Below are 24,428 nucleotides of genomic sequence, written 5' to 3' on the forward strand. Positions count from 1 at the left end.
CTGAGGAGGAGGGAACACGCCGCCAGCACCCACCACGTCGCCAGCGGGAATCGAAACCAGGACCTTCTAGCTGTGAGGCGAAGGCACTACCGACTGTGCCACCGTGTTCCCGACCAAAGTGCTTTCTGTCACGTCAAGGACCCACAATTTATGTATTTGGCTGTGGGTCACTTTTGAATTTTGTGGTAAAACATTATTCCTAGGGCGAGATTGGACGAGATTAATTAATGATCACAGATAGATGAATTAATGATCACAGATCGCCTAGGGCGAGATTGGACGAGATAAGTGTTTATACTGTTTAATAAGGATTTTTACCAGCTTTTGGCATCCAGGCAACTGCGTCGTGTATCCAAAAAACTATTTGTATTGGAATTGAGCTCCGATTGAGGTGATCATACAAAACATCCATGTTTTTGGAGGTAAGTAAAATATTCATTGTGGGACCGTTTCCAGCTCTTATGATGAAAACCAAAGTATGTGCCCTGTGCCCCGGACATGATTCCGTGTTCCCAGAAGTGCGTCAATAGAGCGTCGCAGTCCCGCCCCCTTTCATGACGACGCCAGGCCCAGGAAATTAATCCCAATGCATTTTTCCCATATACATTTCAAAATGTATTGATTCAAAGACCTTATAAGCGTCTTACAAAGCCAACTCTTGTCGTGACGACAAATGACAACAAACAATATTTTGGACCAAACAAGAAGAAATACAACAACAAAAAAGTGTTGTAACCTGCTGTTTTTTTCTACTTTCTAATTCTTTGTTTGGCCCAAAACATTGTGTTTATTGTCATGATTTGTCACGACAAGAGTTGGCTTTGTCCGCGGTGTTAACATCTTTAAATAAATACTTTTTGTAAAGTCTAGACCCCAGGTGGAGAAATGCCTTATATAATCTATGGTTGTTTGAGGATTGCTAACATGCTCATTTTTGTTTCCGTTCTCATAAATGGCTCACTTTCTTGTCTGTCTTGTAGAACTGCAGCGCCAACAGCACCAGGACAAGGAGGTCTCTGAGCGAGAGGGACGTCCATAGTGACCGAGAAACCGTTGTGTCAGTCGGACCCCTGAGACTCATGGAAAGACCACATGTCCAGCCATCTAGCTGTGAGTCCATAACATTTGGGGCAATAGTTTCTCTCTTCCAGAAGGTGTCATGAAGAATAGCAAGAAATGGCAGATCTACAAGCTCACAACGCTTTGCGATGTGGCACCTTATAGATGTGCCATATGTCACATGTTTTGTTTTCTTAAACACTAGCATGACTGAAGTAAAGTCAGACACAAGTAGCATGTGCTTAAATTCATATTTAGAAAATGTTTCAGATGTCCAAAAATGTCTGAGATGATAAAACGGTGATGGACGATGATGGTCATGGAAGGGAAAACTTCTGAAAACTTCATGGGCAAAGAGATTTAACTTCAAAACTTAAATAAAGGCAAAATGACCTCTGACATGCTAGTGTCCCTTTTTTAATTTCCCCAAAATGAATTGATAATCGATTATTACATTATATTATTTTTTAAATAATCAAATTGATTAGTTTAACTGTTGCACCTCTCAAGATAACTACAAAGTTGTACCAGCACTTAACAGTGACGATAGAATGAGAGCTGTCCTTGAAGTGAAGATTTGATCAGTTCAGGATTCAATTTGTAAAACAAATGGTCAGAAATGGCAGATCTACAAGCTCACAATGTCTGTTATAAAGGAGCTTTACGTTTGGTTGTAGAGATTCCTTGGTAGTGTACTTAAGTGGGAGCGTACCTATGTTCCCCACCATGCAAAAAAGGTTATTTGTTCCCCACTTAGAATAAACCTAAACCAGAAACCTAACCTAGTAATTTTAGTAATTCTAATAAGACAAGTATTTTAGCAACTTAGTCTTAGTGTTACTTTTAGTAGCAATTCTGATTTAAGCTCAGTCTTTGAACAATCCATTGAACTTTAGGCCTGCCAAGGCTACTTAAACTATCTAGTCTTAGCCAACTAAAAATTAACACTGGCATAAAATAAACTAAAACATAATTGCTCAGACTATTCAACAAAGATGGCAAAAACAAACATTCTTTGTTCTGTACTTATACATACAATTGTATAGTACAAAACAGTGAAGTCCTTAAACCATAAACCCTAAGGTAAGTGGGGAACATAGAACCTGGGGAACATAGGGATGACCCCACTGAAGTTCAGATATTAGAATATACAGTATAGTTTGTTTTTGCAATTCAAAAATGCAATTCATTATTATTTATACTGTACTTATTCTATGTAATAGTGCATTTCTTGTGCAATGTGGATACTGCATGGATTAAATTCTCAGTCACCATGACTGATTTCAGTCATTTGGATTCCACAGGATCCAGCATGTATTCTATGGAAGCATGTTGCGTATCGGAAATAGCCCATCTACAAAGGTTGTAGATCGGCTATTTTCTGTCATTAGTCATTTTAAGATTAAAGGGTATTTGAAGTGGGTTGATTAGAATCCATGTTCAGAAGCATCTTCCATAAACAATGGTGTCAGAAATGACCTAAAAGAAAAGCTTCAAACTTATTTCTTCAACCGGTTGGCTCTGTCAGAGGTGGGCAACTTTGACCATGACCACTATATTTCCACTCTCACGCCAGAGTGAGAGTATTGCATATTACTGTCGTAGCAAAAATAGCTGATCTACAAGCTCAAAACGTGTTGCAATGCGACGCGTTTTGAGCTTATAAATCGGCTATTTTTGCTATTATTTGAATTGAAAACCTGAATAATTTTTTGCTATTTTTGAATCCTGAAAAGTAACCTTTTTATTGAATTTCAAATGCATTTAGTTACGGTATGTTAACTTTATGAACTGTTAACATAACTACATTGGACACAAAAAGACAATAACATTTTAATACTAGTCATTAAGTACTAGTCATTTAATACTAGTCATGAAGTAATCAAAGCGGGTTTGGAATTGTAACGGCTGAAATCAATACTATATCAGTGTTGTGATATTAACACACGGGCTGCATTAACCCATTTTGCAGCATTTTTTATGCTTTAGCTCAGGGGTGGGCAACTGGCGGCCCGGGGGCCACATGCGGCCCCCACCTTCACTTAATGCGGCCCTCAGGTTAATGTCAGAATACTGATATAATATAGCTTTCAGCTTTCAGCAGTTTACAATTCCACCATGCAAACATGACCCGCTTTATTTACTTCAGTCTAAATTAGTAGCTCAATGCTCAACACAAGTATAATTAAAGGCATTTGAAATGACATGAAAATGTTAATTTTCAGGATTCCAATTCAAAAATAGCAAAAGTTCAAGATTTCAATTCGAACATAGCAAAAATAGCCGAACTACAAGCTCAAAACGCGTCGCAGCGTGATGCGTTTTGAGCTTGTAGATTTCTACGACAGCAATATATGGCCCTAGGCAGTTATTATATAGTGGCCCTCTCCATCGTCAAAGTTGCCCACCCCTGCTTTAGCTATTGAAAAATAGCAGACCTACAAGCTCATAGGGCGCCACCGAGTGGCGCGATACGAGCTTGTAGGTCTGCTATTTTTTAAGAAATTGTGAAAATATTTATTTCAGAAAACTGGAGGATTTCGAGGTCAGGCCGAAATGGGGATAACAGCAGCAGTGAGTTTATCTGAATGAAATGGGGATAACAGCAGCAGTGAGTTTATCTGAATGAAATGGGGATAACAGCAGCAGTGAGTTTATCTGAATGGGGATAACAGCAGCAGTGAGTTTATCTGAATGGGGATAACAGCAGCAGTGAGTTTATCTGAATGGGGATAACAGCAGCAGTGAGTTTATCTGAATGGGGATAACAGCAGCAGTGAGTTTATCTGAATGGGGATAACAGCAGCAGTGAGTTTATCTGAATGGGGATAACAGCAGCAGTGAGTTTATCTGAATGAGTGCTTCTTTCCTTGGGGATAACAGCAGCAGTGAGTTTATCTGAATGAGTGCCTCTTTCCTTGCAGGGACAGAGCATGGGGAGACGATTGCTGCTGTGGTGGGACCTGTAGGCTTCTTGCTGTTAGCGGTGCTTGGTGTGAGCGCAACTAAGGCAATAATGACTTATAATGAGAAGCAGCTAAGGCTTCAATAAAATGACTAGCCCAAAATATGTATTGGTGTGTGTGTGTGTGTGAATCAATTAAAGTTTTTAATGTTTTGAAATGAAGAATGCCTTGGATTTGTTTGCTCAAACGTGAATCTCGATTTTCCTCCAAGGCGATTCTCACACGATTCATTCTTTTTCCCCCATGAAAATACTTGTTCAACCAATTGTTAGTCTGTATTTGCTGAACATTACTACATTCAAAATGTGTCACGTGGAGCCATAAGTACTGTGGCTTTAAACGGACAACATCAAAGACTTAAACCTCTCAAAAGTCTCTCGTAGCAAAAACAAGACTTAACTGAAATTAATTGGACAGCCAACGATTCTTGCTCAAATTTAGAAATTAGATCCCAGAAATTAGATCCCATAGATTGCGATGTTTTTGATTAATCGTGCAACATTAATTGGTAATGTCTGTGATAACTCGTGCACAATGCACATCAATATTCTGAGAAGGGGCACTGTTGTGGACACTGTTGTGTGATAAAGGAAAGATACACGTGGCTAAAAATCTGTTTTGATACCAGATATTGCATTTTTATGGGCTGGTATGGTAGATACTGTAACTATATTATGACAGATTAATCGTGTGTCCCTAATATACACAAGAGTGGGACAGATTGTAGAGATTCTGGTGGATTAAGAATGAATCTCGTAATGTAGCGGTAATGTGCTTCACTGCCTGCTTGTTTTGTTTTTGTGTTTTGTGGGGGGGGACTACGGATGAAATTTAGCATCTTTGCTAATTCTGTTTTCATTCATTTATTTTTACCCAGGGTAGTAGCTCATTTTCAGCAAGACCCTGCACATAGAAACACACACACACACACATACACATTAAAACGTGGGTTCCTTGGGACTAGTACAACCACAGTCTGATCTGTTGTACTGACCAGTACAACCACAGTCTGATCTGTTGTACTGACCAGTACAACCACAGTCTGATCTGTTGTACTGACCAGTACAACCACAGTCTGATCTGTTGTACTGACCAGTACAACCACAGTCTGATCTGTTGTACTGACCAGTACAACCACAGTCTGATCTGTTGTACTGACCAGTACAACCACAGTCTGATCTGTTGTACTGACCAGTACAACCACAGTCTGATCTGTTGTACTGACCAGTACAACCACAGTCTGATACTGTTGTACTGACCAGTACAACCACAGTCTGATACTGTTGTACTGACCGGTACAACCACAGTCTGATACTGTTGTACTGACCGGTACAACCACAGTCTGATACTGTTGTACTGACCAGTACAACCACAGTCTGATACTGTTGTACTGACCAGTACAACCACAGTCTGATACTGTTGTACTGACCAGTACAACCACAGCTGACCAGTACAACCACAGTCTGATCTGTTGTACTGACCAGTACAACCACAGCTGACCAGTACAACCACAGTCTGATCTGTTGTACTGACCAGTACAACCACAGTCTGATACTGTTGTACTGACCAGTACAACCACAGTCTGATACTGTTGTACTGACCAGTACAACCACAGTCTGATACTGTTGTACTGACCAGTACAACCACAGCTGACCAGTACAACCACAGTCTGATCTGTTGTACTGACCAGTACAACCACAGCTGACCAGTACAACCACAGTCTGATACTGTTGTACTGGGAGCTGACCAGTACAACCACAGTCTGATCTGTTGTACTGACCAGTACAACCACAGCTGACCAGTACAACCACAGTCTGATACTGTTGTACTGGGAGCTGACCAGTACAACCACAGTCTGATACTGTTGTACTGGGAGCTGACCAGTACAACCACAGTCTGATCCGGGGAATCGAACCGGCAACCTTTTGGCACCGAGGGCGCTCCTCTAAGCCTTAGGCCACCGCTGCCCCGCTGCATTTATCTGTAATGTTCATTTATATGCTTGTCCCGTCAAAATAAAGAAAAGTAAGATTGCAATTGGGGCACATACAGTACGTCATACGCTGCGTATTCAACGACTGGAGTCCTCAAGTCGTCTGTCCAAGCCCCCCCGATCTACAAGCCCACAGCTCTCAATGTGAGCTTCTAGATTCGGTGGAACCCCTTTTGGTGTTTTACCCCTTCAGGCCGGGAACCCATTTTTGGTTTCTGTACAGTGTGTACAGTATTAAAAAATGTAAAATAAATTGATGCTGCTATATAAATATTTGAAGTTTTTCATAAAACTTTAGGTCAGGATTTAGAAGGCCTTTTTTTTTTTTAATCTGCCTAAATGTGTGAAACGGCAGGCTATAATAATGTGAAACATCAGTGGTAGTTGTGATTACTGCAAACCAATATAATCCTAACGTCATCTTTCTTGACCAAAGTTAAAGTATATATAATTGATCGATTGAAAGATTTATTAACATATTGGAGAATTACAGTACATGTTTCAAGCACAACTCAATACAAAACGACCATAAAGAATTACACACGTTTACCATGTTCAATTCATCATAACATTTAGAGATGTACAAATATACACTTCTATAACAGCCAAAACAGCAAATAAGCTACCTACAATTAAACCTAACACTTTGATTCAGTTCAGTTCAGGGCTGTTTCACTCCAGTCCAGAAGGGGGCGCCAATGCATTAATGCCAACGCGCTCTGTAAAAAGAAGGAAAAAAAAAACAAGTGTTGTGACGTCACGACCGCTCATGACGCTCAACAACAATGGCGTCCTCCATGCATGAAGACGGCGTGAGCGAAGCGCCCGCTGGAAAGAAACAGAGGAAGGTTAAAAACAAAGGTATAAAATGCTGCATTTTGCTGTAATAACGGGTTGATGATGTAACGCATTTTATTGTATAAAGTCCTGCCCAGCAACGTAAAGCTCATGTGCTAATAATATGTTAAACAGTGTGTGTTCTGTACAGCAGTATGTGGTTCTCAAACCTTTTCATGTCAAGGACCCCCACATTGATACTAATTAGCCCCGCGGACCCCCATTTGAAAAGACATGCCAGGGACCCCCCATAAGAGAAGATATTTACAGCTCTAGCAGTGATTCTCAACCTGGTTTATAATTTCAAGGACCCCCAGTTTGACATGTATTAGTCTACGGACCCCCCATTTAATGCAATTTCTATCCCTGGGAACCCCCAGTTTATATTGTAAAATCAATGTTAATTTAACTCTGAGAGTGTACTAATTAGAATTCGTACACTACTGTACATAATCTGTACACTACGCCATTTGTACACTCAGAGTTACAGACCCATAAGGGTCCATTTGGTTCCAAACTATCATTTAGTTGGGGGCCCCGTGGAACTCCATCGAGGGTCCCCGGAGTCCCGGACCCCATTTTGGGAACCAGTGCAGTTCAGTACAGTACATTTATCAATGTGTAACTCGAGGGGTGTACACAACTACACATGCTATTTATTTTGTACAGTAGGATTTTAAAGTTTCATGTCCAGCCGTCTACCCACTTCTTTCTGTCTGAATCCCTGCATGGCTGCCACTATAGCCGCAATTTGCAACTCTAGATATTTTTTTGCCGTGAATCTAGAGTTGCAATACCCTCCATTGACATCCCATTGATCCAAATTGCTTTTGCGATCTGCTTGTATTAAACGACGTTAAACTCGCCAACATTGCAGCACTGAAGCTTGGATTATCCTCTTTCAATCCGTTTGTTTCATAAACATCCATGTTATGTTATCATGTTATGAGCTACTTTCTGTCAAGAAATTCTGTGCAGGTGATTCTTTTTCTAAGTGTTGGAGTTTGGAAGCACTCGTCGTAAGTCACTGAACGAACGGCCCTGTGTACCACCTGTTTCGCATTTGCACATAATGCAAGAGGCAGCAGCACGACCCGTTAATAAAAACAAGTGTATTGCAACTCTAGATTCATCTTATTAACAAATTCTAGAGTTGCGAATTGCGGCTAAGCTGCCACTTGACCTGATTCTGTGTGTCTTACAGCTGACGATGCAGAACTGGCGTCTGTTCCTGACGGCTGGAAGGAGCCCTCTTTCAGTAAAGACGACAACCCCAAGGGTATGCTGGAGGAGAGCAGCTTCGCCACGCTCTTCCCAAAGTACAGAGAAGCCTATCTGAAGGAGTGCTGGCCTCTCGTACAGAATGCCCTGGGAGAAGTAGTAAGCAACACACACATTTAGTTTTACTCCATTTGTTACGTGCCATTTGTACACGAGTTACAAATGGTGAACAGACTGTATATTTGAACTAGAGATGTCCTGATACTGTATTGGTATCTGAAAAGTATTGGTATCGGCCCTTATTTGTCGTATCGGCGAATATGCCAGTCTAACCACCGATCCGACACGGGTTGACACTATGGCAGGTAAATATAATGTTGTGGCATGTGGAGTTTTCTTTGGAGTTGCCCAAACTGCAAACTGCACATTTGAGTGAGGAGTCTGCTATAAACAGTGCACAACACGAGATATATAGCTAGATAGCTATAAACACAACATGAGATATATAGCTAGATAGCTATAAACACAACACCAGATATATAGCTTGATAGCTATAAACACAACACGAGATATATAGCTAGATAGCTATAAACACAACACGAGATATATAGCTAGATAGCTATAAACACAACACCAGATATATAGCTAGATAGCTATAAACGCAACACGAGATCACAACACTGGTATCTGTATTTTTATCCCTGAAGGGCCAATTTAACCTAATTCTTAACACTATTCAAACCATGCCATTTTAGATTCTAGTGCTGGCTATTCAGAAATAGCTCTCACTTTGTGCCATGCTGCGAGCTTGTACATCTGCTATTTTTGAACATGTGAAAATATGTAGTTTTGTAGAATCAGCCTCAGGTCTGACTGAGGCGGTAAAACATATGCTTGCCCAGTTGCCCAAAACATTGGTGTTGACGTCTAATATATGGGGTCGGGTCTGTAGCTACAGAAAGTGTTTGTTTGAGCTGCCAAAGCCTCTCTGCAATGCATTTAGTAGTACGGCTCCTCTTACCAGCGCCGCAGCGCAAATGGGACACGAGTGCCTCGCGTAGAATAGTTAAAAACCTTTGAAGAGCAGTGCCGCTTCATCAGCGTCTCTTTTCCTATGATGTGTAGGATTGGAGCGACATGACCACAAGCAGTGGTCACCTCAAGTCCACGCATCAAATGAGATTTAATTGATTTAATTAAAACAATCTATTGTGCGGCAACCTTCCCCGTGTTTCTTCACTAGTCCGATCCAGAAGAACACAGTTTGCTGGCCACTGCTACAGAGCTGACAATGAGGTTATATCTTCTCTGGAGTCCTCAGTCCTGCCTCAAAGCAGACCAGAGGTAGAAAACTGTCGTTCCCTGATGTCATCGCTAGGGACACAGGCATCAGTAAGCAGGAACTGGGGATGGCAATGAAGGACCGGGAAGTCTGGCGTAATATTGCGAAATCCACGATCTCGACCGTGCTCGAAAAATGATGATGAAAATAATCTGTAATGTTAAAAAGTAAAAAAAGAAAGAAAAAAAAGACTTCCAAAACATTTCTAAAATTACAAGCTGATTTTTGTGCTGCTCTGCCACTCAAATAAAAGAAAGGGAAAGTGTGTGGACACAGGGCCCCTCACAGTCTGTGGACACACGGCCCCTCACACTTGGCCTTTCCCTCACCCGCAGCACATCAAAGGAACCCTGGACTTGATTGAGGGCAGCTTGACCGTTTGCACCACGAAGAAGACTTTTGACCCCTACGCTATTTTGAGGGCGAGAGATCTCATCAAGCTGCTCGCGAGGAGCGTCCCATTTGAGCAGGTAATTGTTGTTGATGTCCATCCACGTCAGTTCACTCAGATTTTGGCTTCACAACAGGAACAGATGACGTGCATCACAATTGAATTATTAATTATGCAGCATGGTTTAACAACTTTAAAAGGATGCAATAACTGGAAGTCATTCTCTATTAGATTGTCACTCTGGGAAACGAGGGACTGCCAGAATACAGCTTGTACCAAAGAGTGAACAATGAATCTTTTTCTTTTTTTAAGTTAATAGTGGAACATTTTATATTAGTTTTGTTTGTGTTTATACTTTGTTTTCTTGTTAAACATACCTAACCTCCCTCATCGTTCCTGTTTGTCATTGTAATTTATATTCAGCGATTAAAACTGTCAAGTTAAATAGAATTTTACCCTGAGCTCTGGACATAGAATGATAGACTAGGTATTGTAATCTTTTCTACTCCCCCCCCCCCCCCCCCCCCGTCTTTGTTTTTATGGTTTTGTTTTCTATATGCAGGCAGTTCGGATACTGCAGGATGACATGGCATGTGACATAATCAAGGTGGGCACGCTGGTGAGGAACAGAGAGCGCTTTGTGAAGAGGAGACAGAGACTCATTGGGCCCAAAGGCTCCACCCTTAAAGTGAGTCCTTGGAGGAGACAGAGACTCATTGGGCCCAAAGGCTCCACCCTTAAAGTGAGCCTTACCAACGGCAGCATTTCAAATGTACTGTTACTGTACAAGAAGGGGGTTTCCCTTCCTCGTCTCAGGGTTTCCTGCACTCGGAATGGTTACACGGGGTCAAATTTAAATCCAATGCAAAACAGTGTTGTTTTGATTTTAGTTTTAGTCATGGTCTTTTGAATAGTTTTCACTAAAGGTGGTTTCACAGTGGACGCGTTTTTCGGAAGAACGATGGAGAGACGCCGCTAGAAATCCGAAAAACGCGCTTGGTGTGTGGGGACCTTTTAGTTTTAGTCGCATTTTAGTCCCCTGGAATGCAGGGCACTAAAGTGTTAGTCTAGTTTTAGTCGACTAAATGTCATAAGATTTTAGTCGACTAAATCTACAGTTTATTTAGTCGAACAAAATGTATTTTGGCGAGCCTTGATGCCGTCGTAATGACCGTTTTTACACTTGCTGAAAATAGCAGATCTACAAGCCCACACCGTGTCACAGCACGACACGTGAGCTTGTAGATCTGCTATTTCTTTTTAAGTGTAAAATTACTTGTACTGGATTTCTTGTCCACTAGTCCCTTCCTAACATTTTAGTCTATTTATTGACAAAATTGTCAATATATTTAGTCTTAGTTTTAGTCATCATAGCTTAGTTTTCATTTAGTTTTTGTCAGTGAAAAAAAGGTAGTCGACGAACATTTTTCGTCTTAGTTTTAGTCGACGAAATCAACACTGATGCAAAATAACTTTTTTCACCTATTCCATCTTCTGTAGTGCGACGTTCTGCTTTAGGTGGCAGCACATGTGTCACTGTGTATTATCGGTTTCACAACAATCCAAAGGAATTGTGCAGAATCATGCAATAAACTGTGTTCAAGCTGACAGTCCTCTTCTTTCCAGGCCCTGGAGCTGCTGACCAGCTGCTACGTCATGGTGCAGGGCAACACGGTGTCCGCCCTGGGCGGACACAATGGCCTGAAGGAGGTAAGCGCCTCTTAGGCCTCTTTTAGACAGCGACCATCTCCATATAACACGTCAAAGTCCCGTTGCGTTCTCATTTTTTTGGACCATTTACATGAGAACGCACACTTGAATGAACACGCTACAAAGTGCATGCATATATATGCCAGGTCGCTAGGTGGCGCGTGTCCTTGTGGGGTCCGTGTGACGCAGCGCTTATATAAACCATAGACATAAGTCACGCATGCGTAGAACTACTTCCGTTCTTCTTCTACACAGAAAGTAAACAAACGTCGCGTCCTCATCACACCTCCAGCAAACCGGACTATCCGACATGGTTGTTGTTGTTCGTTTCCCCTAGCAACTGACGCATGCCTATGACACCATGTAAAAAGGACACGGGGCGAGCCGACCAGAGCTGACGTAAGCCATGATGTCACAAGTTTTGCGGATCCACCGTTTTGCCTGTTTATATGGAGACCATAGGAAACGGCGATCTAAAAGATTTCCACTCTGGGAGGTGGTTTCACTTCGTTGCGTTTTCACCTCCTGTGAACACGGTTCTCGTCTAAATGACAGCAGCAAACGATACTTTATTTTGCCGTTTTTTATGAACACCATCCTCGTGTAAATAGCACCTAAGCCCAGAAACACACTGACTGTAGCGTCACAGAGAGGCCAAATGCCCTGAGCGGCAGGCGTCTCTTCTATTCCTGGTCTTTAGCAAGGTTATTTAAAAGTGGCTAGGAAGCGAAGACCGTACGGTGGACTCCATGTTGCTCCCTGGAAGGAAAGTAACATGCGCAATTCACTGATTGTTTGCTGGTCCTTGAAGAGCTTGTCTTTTTAACCCATTCTGACCAGGCACCCGTTTTGGTGTTGGCATCATGTTATGCTTTAGCTATTGAAAAATAGCAGACCTACAAGCTCATATCGTGCCACCGAGTGGCGCGATACGAGCTTGTAGGTCTGCTATTTTTGAAAAATCGAAGAACGACTGACATTTTTAGAATCTGATCTCAGGTCAGAATGGGTTAATCAGACCAGTGTGTGTCCAGTGGAAAACCTCGTATGAATCTGATCTCAGGTCAGAATGGGTTAATATATTTTTTATCCCACGATTTTGTAACGAAGAGCTTGTCGATGTCCAAATGTAGCAGAGTGGCTCAGAGCCTCTGCCTCATGGCCTCTGAAGTCTTAATATCTCCCCTGGTCCATAGGGTCATCCCTTTGGTCTAGTGGTTAAGATGTTGGACTTTCACGCGGGAGACCCGAGTTCGAATCCCGGGCGTTACACAAACATACGCAGTAACTCATCCGTTGGTAAAAATAAATGGTGCATTTATATACGGTAGCGCCTTTACCTTTATCAACAGCCAATGGTAATCTAGGCAAAAAATGGAAATAATCGTGGTATTAATTTGAAGTCATATCTCCCTACAGTTGACGGTTCTTATTATTAATATGGTTGACTCTGTTGTACAGGTGACGGTTCTTATTATTAATATGGTTGACTCTGTTGTACAGGTGACGGTTATTATTATTAATATGGTTGACTCTGTTGTACAGGTGACGGTTATTATTATTAATATGGTTGACTCTGTTGTACAGGTGACGGTTATTATTATTAATATGGTTGACTCTGTTGTACAGGTGACGGTTATTATTATTAATATGGTTGACTCTGTTGTACAGGTGACGGTTATTATTATTAATATGGTTGACTCTGTTGTACAGGTGACGGTTATTATTATTAATATGGTTGACTCTGTTGTACAGGTGACGGTTATTATTATTAATATGGTTGACTCTGTTGTACAGGTGCGCAAAGTTGTCATGGACACCATGAAGAACATCCACCCGATCTATAACATCAAGGTAGGTCTTGAAGTACTGCAATATATGCAAATATATTAATTATCCATGATGCGTCTGACGGTGTACACAGCCATGACGTTTCAGGAGGATATTGATGAGCATTTTCTTTGACTCTTTGAACTGAGGTTGATCGTAGGCATGCCCAATGAAGATACTTTCCATCCTTGTACTGATTGTCGTGATTGACACAACTTTATATCTGGGTTTGTGTGCCAGTGCTGGCCTGACCTGGATCTGAGGGCATGATAACGAGGCACAAATCCGATGCTTACTTAGCCATTTATACTTTGCACTCGACTAAAGAAACGGGTCAATATTTTGACTGTTACTCCACCATTTCTGTCCACGATACGGCACTTGATGAAATGGTTCTCATTAAATTGCAGCGACTGTTGTTTTATGCCTTTTTAGCTTTTCTTTCTTTTTTTCCATTGCTCCGTAAAGCACTTTGAGCTGCATTTCATGCCATGAAAGGTGCCATACCAATGAAGTAGTGTTCTTATAAATGGTGACCGTTGGGGCCCGTTCTAACAGACCCTGATGATCATTATTATTATAAATGGTGACCGTTGGGGCCCGTTCTAACAGACCCTGATGACCAATGAAGTAGTGTTCTTATAAATGGTGACCGTTGGGGCCCGTTCTAACAGACCCTGATGATCAAGCGGGAGCTGGCCAAGGACCCTGATCTCCGGGGACAGAACTGGGAACGCTTCCTGCCCAACTTCCGCCATAAGAACCTGTCCAAGCGCAAGGAACCCCAGAAGAAGAGCGTTAAGAAGAAGTACACACCATTCCCCCCAGAACCGCCTCAGAGCAAGGTGAGGAGAGAGAGAGAGAGAGAGAGACACCCATTCGATACCAAGGCTTCAGAGAGAGAGAGAGAGAGAGACACCCATTCGATACCAAGGCTTCAGAGAGAGAGAGAGACACCCATTCTCTAGTCTACCAAGGCTTCTCACATGGAATCTACTGACAAGAATGAGACACAACTATTGTTTTTCAGTCTTTAGTCGGCTTGTAAACCTGCAGATTTCTTTTAAAGAAAAAATATGTAACAATTTATATTTGATTTAAATTTGTGTGAAGTTATATATGTTCATAAATAACAGAAAATTGGCCAAAAATGGTTTTTATTAATGGCATTGTATGTATGTCTAGGTTGACATGGAGCTGGCTTCAGGAGAGTTCTTCCTACGGGAGAGAGAGAAGAAGAGGAAACGTTTGGAGGAGATCAAGGTACCGTTTCGTCACATTTAGAGCTTGTCCGTTTGTTGTCTGTGGCTTGTTTTAAAGGCTTTAACAGTTTATAATGGCTTAGTGACTAAGCCATTATAAACAGGGTTTCGACACTACATACTGTTTGCCTGTAGTTGCCTTCACAAATCTGTAGGTGGGCAGTATTTATTTTTACTAAAACACCCTACAGTATGTCATGAACGCAACATCTAATCATACACAAATTGTTACTGGATGTTGAGGGGCCTCTTTAGTATGGGATTTAATCGCCTTCACGCCTGCCCTTGGGGGTTAGGGGAGAAACAAATTCAAATTGCAATTGTCTATTGCAGTGGTTTTCAACCGGTGGTCCGGGGACCACCAGTGTTCCCCCCCCCGCTAAATGACGGAGAGTAACCAAATGTACCCTTATAGATCTTTTAACTCTTGAGAGCGTAAAGTGAAACAAATGGGCCCGCAATCCCGCCTGGGTCCATTTGGTTTCATTGGTTTCATTTTATGGTACATGGTACAACATCAACACAGCATGGAATTGTGGACAAAATCTTACATTTTGGTTCAGAGAGGCTAGAGCCGTCATGAGTAAAATATAACTTCCGTTTCGTCTTTACAGTCACGCACGTTTATCCTAATATAAATATAAATCATCTAAGCATATATATAGCTTGTTGCTTAGCAGAAAAGGAAATAAAAAAGCTCCTAAAGATATTTTAATTTCGTGAACGGAAATGGCAGCTTCCTTACTCGGATTTGGGGAGCTGTAGTTCCAGACTATGTAGCATTCAGAGATTGTGGAATAGTTGTCTGGCCACGTGAGACTACTCATGCCCTGACATCTTTTTGTACCCCACCACAGGGCAGCACATCTCTATACTAGGCACATGTTATTGATCTGACGGTTCCTGTTATCTTTTTGTACCCCACCACAGGGCAGCACATCTCTATACTAGGCACATGTTATTGATCTGACGGTTCCTGTTATTCATTCTTAGGTTAAACAAGCAGAGAATGTGAATAAGAAGCAAGAGGAGCGAAAGAAAGACTTCATTCCACCCAAAGAGAAACCTCTCCTCAAGAAGACAAATAAAGGTACAGGAAAAAAACATTTTCTTGTTAAAATAATTTAAAAATATCCGTATTTTATGATGTTGTGTAATGTGGTTACTGTGCCGATCCTCAAACGAGAAAGATTCATTGCATAACCTTGACGAGAATGAAATATATAAATGGAATTCACGAAAATATGATGTTTTCTTTTTACACTTGAGGACGAGAGTGTCGTCGTGTGACGAAAGACAAATAAATACAATCGACAGTGTCTGTTTCTTCTAGACAGTTTATTGATGTCCGCCACTTTGATTCACAGCTCCCTCAGAAGGCAAACTTGACATCGAGGCCATCAAAGACAAAGTGAAGAAAGCCAAGACCAAGAAGCTGGGAGCTCCAGCAGTGAGCACCGCCCCGCCCACCAGCAGCTCCACGGACAAGGGGAAGAAGAAGAAGAAGAGCAGAGGCTGACCATTCAGAGGAGTGATTATTATACAGACTAATATTATTGTAAATATTTGTACGGTTTCGTGCGGTATTCAGAGGAGACTGGATATCGATAAGCTCACATGATGGGATTTCTTTTTTCTTTTTTTAAGATTTTCTTTTGGCTTTTCTGCCTTTATTGATAGTTTTGAAGTGAAGACGGACATGAAAGAGGGGGAGAGAGAGAGAAGGGGAGAGACATGCAGCAATGGTCGTCATGAACGGGAATCGAACACGCAACACGCTGTCATGCCAGAGCCTATATGTGGCATGATGCGCCTGGACCACTAGACCAGCGGGCACCCCACACATGATGGGATTTAGGACATGGGATATCATCGCTGTTGGGCGGAAACCTTATATGTAGCTGTGTTCCAGACAGTGTTGGCTCTATTGGAACGAGTTATTTTTTTGCCATTCTTTGAAAGGTAGTTATTTGTATTATTTAGTCACAAGCTCTTGGGCATGTCCGGTGGTGGCCGTGGCCCGTACAAGTATAAAATGGAGCTTTAATCCATTTAGGGGTGCAGTACTTAGTTTAGACAGTTTTTGGTTTAGACTAGTCATTGGTTAGACCAGTCATTAGTCCTACAACTACAACCTATCTCAAACCCTCACCCTAAACCTAACCTCCCACGGGGCAGCACACCTAAACCTAACCTTAACCCATGTCTAACCAATGACTAGTCTAAACTAAGTATGCACCACCCATTTAGACCTGAGGCCGATTCTTTTAAAAAAAAAGTATTTTTAAACGGTTTTCTGAAAAACCTATGTTTCTATGTCGTGGTGCTCAACCTTTTTCATGTCAAGGACCCCCAGAATTATCTGTATTTGGCTGCGGACCAGAATCCGAAAATATGTTGTTCCGGCGAGCATGTTGTTCCAGAAGCAAAGATTTGAGTTAAAAACGTTCGCTCTGTAAGTATATATATTCAAAGATTTGCGCCACATTTTGAAGATATTTCAAAAATAGCAGATAGACATGCTCGTAGTGCGGCACTTGGTGCCACACTACAAGCTTGTAGATCTGCTACTTTTTCAATAGTGCTTAAAACACCAAAAGGGGTTTCTGTCCTGAATGGGTTTAAAAACATAAGATGGAGGAACACGGTTTCTGTCCAACAGCGACAACACACATCATTGTCTGTGAACATCTGTTATTCCATGTACTGTAGCACAGTCGTTCCCAAACTTTTTCATTTCATGGACCCCCAAATTTACACTAATCAGCCCGCGGACCCCCATTAGAAAAGGTATGCCAGGGACCCCCTGTAAGAGAAGATATTTACAGCTCTAGCAGTGTTTCTAAACCCGTTTAATTTCAAAGACCCCCAGTTTCGACAAAAATAGAAGAGGGACCACCGCTCATCTGCTGAAAAAAACTTTAGGGAGGTGCTGGAGCCACAAAAGGAATATGAGGGAAAATAAAGGGAAACTCCGCACACTCAATCTGCGCACAATCGGTTTATTTTTTTGCAAGCTTTCGGTCTACTGACCTTCTTCAGGCATAATCAAAAAGTGACATAGGACAGATATATATGTTCATCATTTGATTGGATGATTGATCACACCTATGTCAAACATTTCAATTTGAATGATAACTCATGGGAGTTGTAGTTCTCAGTTAAACTACAAAACACCCAAAGACACCAAGTGTCCATTTAGACAAGAGAAAAACATCACAAGGAAAAAACATCACAAGGAAAAAACATCAAATATTTACAAACGAAGTAAACAAAACAAAAAACTGAAAAAACAAAAAAAACAAAAGCCAATAATGCAAATGCAAACATCAGGCACATAGCCATCATAAAGCAAAGAGCAAATGTAATCTTTTGTCATCTGTTTATATAACAACACTCATATCGAAGTCTACATTGAGACCTAAGGGTTGTAAACTTTCTAAAGTGTGGATCCAATAGAGCTCTCTCTGGCATAACCTTCTGTCGACATCACCCCCTCTCTGAAGAGTAATCTGCTCTATTCCCTGGAACCTAAGGGAGGAGATAGGATGAGAGTGATTATTAAAGTGACAGGCTACGGGGTAGTTTTCATCTTTTCGTCTGATTGAACTTTTATGTTCACTGATCCTTTGTTTTAAGGGACGGATAGTTTTACCAATATAGATTTTATCACATGGGCATTTTAACAAATATATAACATTTTTTGTGTTGCATGTGATGACACCCTTTACTGGAAAGGCTTTACCTGTTCTGGGATGTCTAAAGACATTAGTTTTCAAAGTATTGTTACACTGGGCACAGTTGCCACAGGGATAATTGCCTGGTTTAAGGGGGGCCAGGAGAGTCTGTTTTGGTTGCGGCAATATGTTGGCTCTAACCAATTTGTCCCGTATATTTGGTCCTCTTTTATATACAAACAGAGGTGGATCCTTAAAATGTTGTGTGAGAGCTGGATCTGATGTCAAAATATCCCAATATTTCATGACTGTGCTCTTAATCATGTAGGCCTGGGGAGTGTAGGTAGTGATACAGGAAACTGAATATTGTTTTTCCTTTTTTACACTTTTTGTCAATAAAACAGATCTGGATGTATCTAGAGCAATATGGTAGGCATCATCGACACATTTACTAGAATAGCCCCTTTCTTGGAAGCGTTTTTTCATTTCCAGGGCTTTTTCTATGTAATCTTCATCAGAATGGCAAAGTCGTCTTAGTCTGTAGAACTGACTTTTTGGTAAGCCATTTTTTAGAGCTTTGGGGTGAGCACTACTGGCTAGAAGAAAAGTGTTACGGTCAGTTTTTTTCTTAAAAAGGGTAGTGATGAGGCCTCCATTTTGTTGCTCTATCCACATGTCTAGGAATGACACTCGTTGCAAGTCATATTCAAGAGTAAACTTTAAATCAGGATAAACACCATTAAGGAATGACACAAAGTCTACCAATTCTTCAGTTTTGCCCTGGAAAATGCAAAATACATCATCAAGATATCTGTACCATTTAAGGATTTTCTGACAGAAAGGATTTCTTTCAGGATTAAAAACAAAGTTGTACTCAAAAAAACCCATGTATAGATTGGCATAATCTGGCGCAAAAGTGGAGCCCATGGATGTGCCTTTTAGCTGTAGATAGAAGTCCCCAATAAATGAGAAGAAATTGAGTTTAAGGACTAGAGAGGCTAATTCACAGATAAATTCACTGGGGGGGAGTTCAGTGCGATCCTGGAGATAAAAGCCTAAAGCATCCAGTCCTCTTTCATGGGAAATATTTGTATAGAGGCTTTCTACATCTAAGGTAACCAATATAGTATCTCTGGGGAGATCTTTGATTTCTGAGATTTTATTAATGACATCAGTGGAGTCCTTAACATATGAAGGAAGGCTAAGAACATAAGGCTTAATAAAATGATCAACAAAATTTGACAAAGGTTCCAAAAGGGAGTCATTACAGGCCACAATGGGTCTGCCCTTGGGTTCAGTCAAACTTTTATGGATCTTGGGCAGCATGTAAAAAACAGGAATCACAGGGTATTCACAATTAAGAAAATCATGTTCATCTTTTGTTATCCAGTCCAGAGCTAATGCCCTATCTGTGACATCTAGAATTTTCCTTTGGAAATCTGATGTAGGATTAACCTTAAGTTTCCTGTAGAATTGTTCATCATTGAGCTGGCGGTAGGCCTCTTTCTTATAATCAGCTATGTTCTGTACAACAATCGCACCTCCCTTATCGGCAGGTTTGATAATGATGTCATTATCCTTGGAAAGTTCTTGTATAGCCATTTTTTCATCAGGGTTCATGTTTGAATGAGAGAAATTTGTTTTGTGTGTTTCCAAAATATCTTTTTCAACCACTCTACAAAAAGTTTGGATGGAGGGATTTTCACATCCAGGATTGAATTTACTCCGGTTTCTAAACACAGGTTTATTTGAACCTTGTGTTTGAGAATTACCAAACATATGTTTCAGTTTAATCTTTCTAAAAAAACGAAATAAATCAGTTTTAATTTCAAAAGAGTCAACTGTGCTTGTAGGGACAAAACTTAGTCCTTTCGACAAAGCAGAAATTTGAGCAGTACTAAGTACCTTGTTTGAGAGGTTAATCACAGGAATTTCACCGACTGGCGGGTGTTGGGTCGGGTCTTGGCGTCTGGATTTCTTCTGTCCACGCCTCGTCTTCCTCTTCCTCTTGCTCTGCCTCTGCCTCTCCCTCGCTGGTCGTTTTTTGGCTGTTGTCTCACCGCCTGATGCTGGGTGCCCCAGGAAGAGTCAGAATCACTGGGGAAGTCACTTTCAGCTGTGGTGGTGTCAGCCTGCTGAGGTGTCTGGGTTCTCTCAGGTGTGCAGGGGGGCTGGGCTTTTTCTTTAACACATAGGAAGTCGTAGACAGTGCCCTGCTGGTAGTCTGCGGCATCCCTCTTGTATTTCTTGATCTTTTTGAACATCAGACCATCTTCATACGATTTTAAGTTTAAAGACCCCCAGTTTGACATGCATTAGGCTACGGACCCCCATTTAATAGCATTTCTATCTCTGGGACCCCCAATTTATATTGTAAAATCAATGTTATTTTAACTCTGAGAGCGTACAAATGGAACCAAATGGATCTGTTAGGGTCCATTTGGTTCCATTTGTACACTCTGAGTTACAGACCCACAATTTGGTTCCAAACTATCATTTAGCTGGGGACCCCCTGGAACTCCCGCAGGTACCCCTGGGGGTCCCCGGACCTCACTTTGGGAACCACTGCTGTAGCAGACTCGCAGCTGGGTTTTTTTCTGACCCATATAGAACGTTTGACTGTTTCCACCGTTAAATACCATGGTGAGTATTTATATTAGTGCATAATATAAATTACTGCTTTTGAGACATTTTATAATCACGCTATTGCCAGACGTGAGATCTATTGTACATAACATGAGCAGCTTCTGTACAGGTACAATGGATTTGCTGATGTAATGAAAATAAAAAATCAATATATATATATTTTCCCCCCTCTTTTTTTTGTCATTAAAGGACAACTTTAGGTTTTTTTCAACCAAGGTTGTTATTAGAGAAAGTAAAAGATGAGGTTTTTTTTTCATTTGCTGCTTTCTTTCGTTTTAGGGATTTTAGCTCTTTTTGACAGGGGGACGGGGGCATTCGAGCATGGGGCTAAATATGTATTTGTTTTATAGCGATTTATTTTTTTATTAATTTACTATAGTCCTACTAGACCCCAAGAAATTACATCTGGCCACAAAAGATAACAGGATCTACTGAATGTGTCAAACTGACATTGAGCCTATGACACACAGTGTGGCTTCCCCCCAGTAGGCCTACCTTCACATTCAGTAGATCATGTGATCTTTTGTTTCCAGATGTAATTTCTTGGGGTCTAGTAGGACTATAGTAAATAATACAAAAATAAATCGCTATGAAAGGGAAAAAAAATAAAAACATTGCCCCCGCCCCCTGTCAAGAACAGCTAAAATCCCTAAAACGAAAGAAAGCAGCAAATTAAAAACTAACTCATCTTTTACTTTCTCTAATAACAACCTAAAACATGAACCTTGGTTGACAAAAAAAAACTACAACTTTCCTTTAATTACCTAGCATCTTAAAATGGCGGTTCACAGCAGACGCAATGAAATGTTGGCTACTTGTAGCAGAAGATGGTCGGGTAACGGTACTGTACAATGAAATGTTGGATACTCGTAGCAGAAGATGGTGGGGTAACGGTACTGTACAATGAAATGTTGGATACTCGTAGCAGAAGATGGTGGGGTAATGGTACTGTACAATGAAATGTTGGCTACTCGTAGCAGAAGATGGTGGGGTAATGGTACTGTTCAATGAAATGTTGGCTACTCGTAGCAGAAGATGGTGGGGTAATGGTAGGCTACTGTACAATGAAATGTTGGCTACTCGTAGCAGAAGATGGTGGGGTAATGGTACTGTACAATGAAATGTTGGCTACTCGTAGCAGAAGATGGTGGGGTAATGGTACTGTACAATGAAATGTTGGCTACTCGTAGCAGAAGATGGTGGGGTAATGGTACTGTACAATGAAATGTTGGCTACTCGTAGCAGAAGATGGTGGGGTAATGGTACTGTACAATGAAAATAATGTTGGCTACTCGTAGCAGAAGATGGTGGGGTAATGGTACTGTACAATGAAATGTTGGCTACTCGTAGCAGAAGATGGTGGGGTAATGGTACTGTACAATGAAATGTTGGCTACTCGTAGCAGAAGATGGTGGGGTAATGGTACTGTACAATGAAATGTTGGCTACTCGTAGCAGAAGATGGTCGGGTAATGGTACTGTTCAATGAAATGTTGGCTACTCGTAGCAGAAGATGGTGGGGTAATGGTACTGTACAATGAAATGTTGGCTACTCGTAGCAGAAGATGGTGGGGTAATGGTACTGTACAATGAAATGTTGGCTACTCGTAGCAGAAGATGGTGGGGTAATGGTACTGTACAATGAAATGTTGGCTACTCGTAGCAGAAGATGGTGGGGTAATGGTACTGTACAATGAAATGTTGGCTACTCGTAGCAGAAGATGGTGGGGTAATGGTACTGTACGATGTGGGCAGCGAGGAAGGTAGCGAGTAGAGCCAACGGTCGGATGATCAGCACCGCTACACAGGAGGGGCCACAGACCTCTCTTTCATATGGTTGTCTTCCACCCACATTGCCCCTGTAGAAGAAGCATGAACTAGATTACTTTTTTTACGTACTACTCTTTAAAATAACAAAATCATCATTTCCTGTTCACACACTTCTCTCTAATGTGGATTTGTGACAGTTTGTGACATTTCGTGACACTTTGCCCTAATGTGGAAATACCACTTACAGCCAAAATACATCCTGTTCCTCTTCAGGACAGACAAATCTCTAAAGACAGACATTTTCTTTTCTTCATTTTCTTTCAATCAAATGGGTGTCCAGACCATAGAGTTATACTCTAAGGTCCAGACCAGTAGATTGCTTGAACTCTAGCATGTCTCAATAGGTGGATATATATTCTGTGAAAATGGCATATCTAATTTCTACTAGTTCAGAACATGTCCGGTTGAGATGAGTAGAGGCTGAAAGTCGGTCAGCCAAAGATAGATCCCTGGGGGACCCCGGTAAACAAAGATAGACCCCTGGGGGACCCCGGTAAACAAAGATAGATCCCTGGGGGACCCCGGTAAACAAAGATAGATCCCTGGGGGACCCCGGTAAACAAAGAGAGATCCCTGGGGGACCCCGGTAAACAAAGATAGATCCCTGGGGGACCCCGGTAAACAAAGAGAGATCCCTGGGGGACCCCGGTAAACAAAGAGAGATCCCTGGGGGACCCCGGTAAACAAAGAGAGATCCCTGGGGGACCCCGGTAAACAAAGAGAGATCCCTGGGGGACCCCGGTAAACAAAGCGTATTGGTTTTAAGTGGTGAATCGGACATGGACTGTTAGCGGAAATACAATAGATAGAGATATCGGCCCTAGGGAGGTATATGGCACAATATAACTGAGGTACTAACTAGGGCAGTGCTTCCCAAACCTTTTCACGTCAAGGACCCCCACATTGACACTAATTCACCCGCGGACCCCCCCATTTGAATTAATTTCAAGGACCCCCAGTTTGACATGAATTATGCTACGGAGCCCCATTTAATCTCTGAGACCCCAATTTATATTGTAAAATCACAATTAATTTAACTCTAAGAGTGTACACATGGAAGCAAATGGACCCTCTCTGAGTTACAGACCCATAAGGGTCCATTTGGTTCCTAACTATCATTTAGCTGGGGACCCCCTGGAACTCCCTCAATGACCCACTTTGGGAACAACTGAACTAGGGTGCTTTTGAATTATCATTTTGAAGTCAGCTTCTTTATTAGTGTGGTACCACATTTTATAAGCACATTTCAACTCACGCTGGGGCATAGTTGCACACAAAAAAGGCACCTTCTTCGCCAGAAAAGCCTTTGACACCATTTGGGCAGATTTGGACTGCGCAGCCAACCTTGTAGGTGCTTGCCCATACAACCTATATGGATCATGGAAGAAATACCTTTGTTGCACAACGAAGACCAAATATTATGTAATCAACATGGTTCACTCTTTTAGTATCACTCCTTAAGACTCATTGATTTCAGCATGCACAGCAGAACTACAGTACAAACAATATATGGATATAGTCATTTGAGCATGTGGAGGTACCTGTGTATAGTGGAGGCAGCCCCAGAATTGTTTCCTAGTAGCCTTACATTCGGTGGTGGTGTAAGTATAATCTTCTTTTTCATTGACCCATCCGTCTATGACATCTTTGACTGTATAATAGGAG

At 41.5% G+C, this 24,428-nt stretch overlaps 1 protein-coding gene across 1 annotated transcript; it reads left to right on the top strand.

Annotated features, from left to right (window-relative positions):
- Positions 1-6,803: 6,803 nt before the first annotated feature.
- Positions 6,804-16,202, top strand: krr1 (KRR1 small subunit processome component homolog; the record flags this gene model as incomplete). The annotated part of the gene is made up of 10 exons (XM_083757767.1): positions 6,804-6,879; positions 8,060-8,235; positions 9,754-9,888; positions 10,372-10,497; positions 11,436-11,519; positions 13,317-13,373; positions 14,024-14,194; positions 14,535-14,612; positions 15,605-15,701; positions 15,979-16,202. 10 exons carry the CDS (start codon positions 6,804-6,806, stop codon positions 16,128-16,130), a joined length of 1,152 nt encoding a protein of 383 aa, XP_083613893.1. The 3' UTR covers positions 16,131-16,202.
- Positions 16,203-24,428: the final 8,226 nt, after the last annotated feature.

Source organism: Protomyctophum parallelum (assembly GCF_964188405.1).
Source record: "Protomyctophum parallelum genome assembly, chromosome: 22".
In the NCBI taxonomy this organism is placed as follows: domain Eukaryota; kingdom Metazoa; phylum Chordata; class Actinopteri; order Myctophiformes; family Myctophidae; genus Protomyctophum; species Protomyctophum parallelum.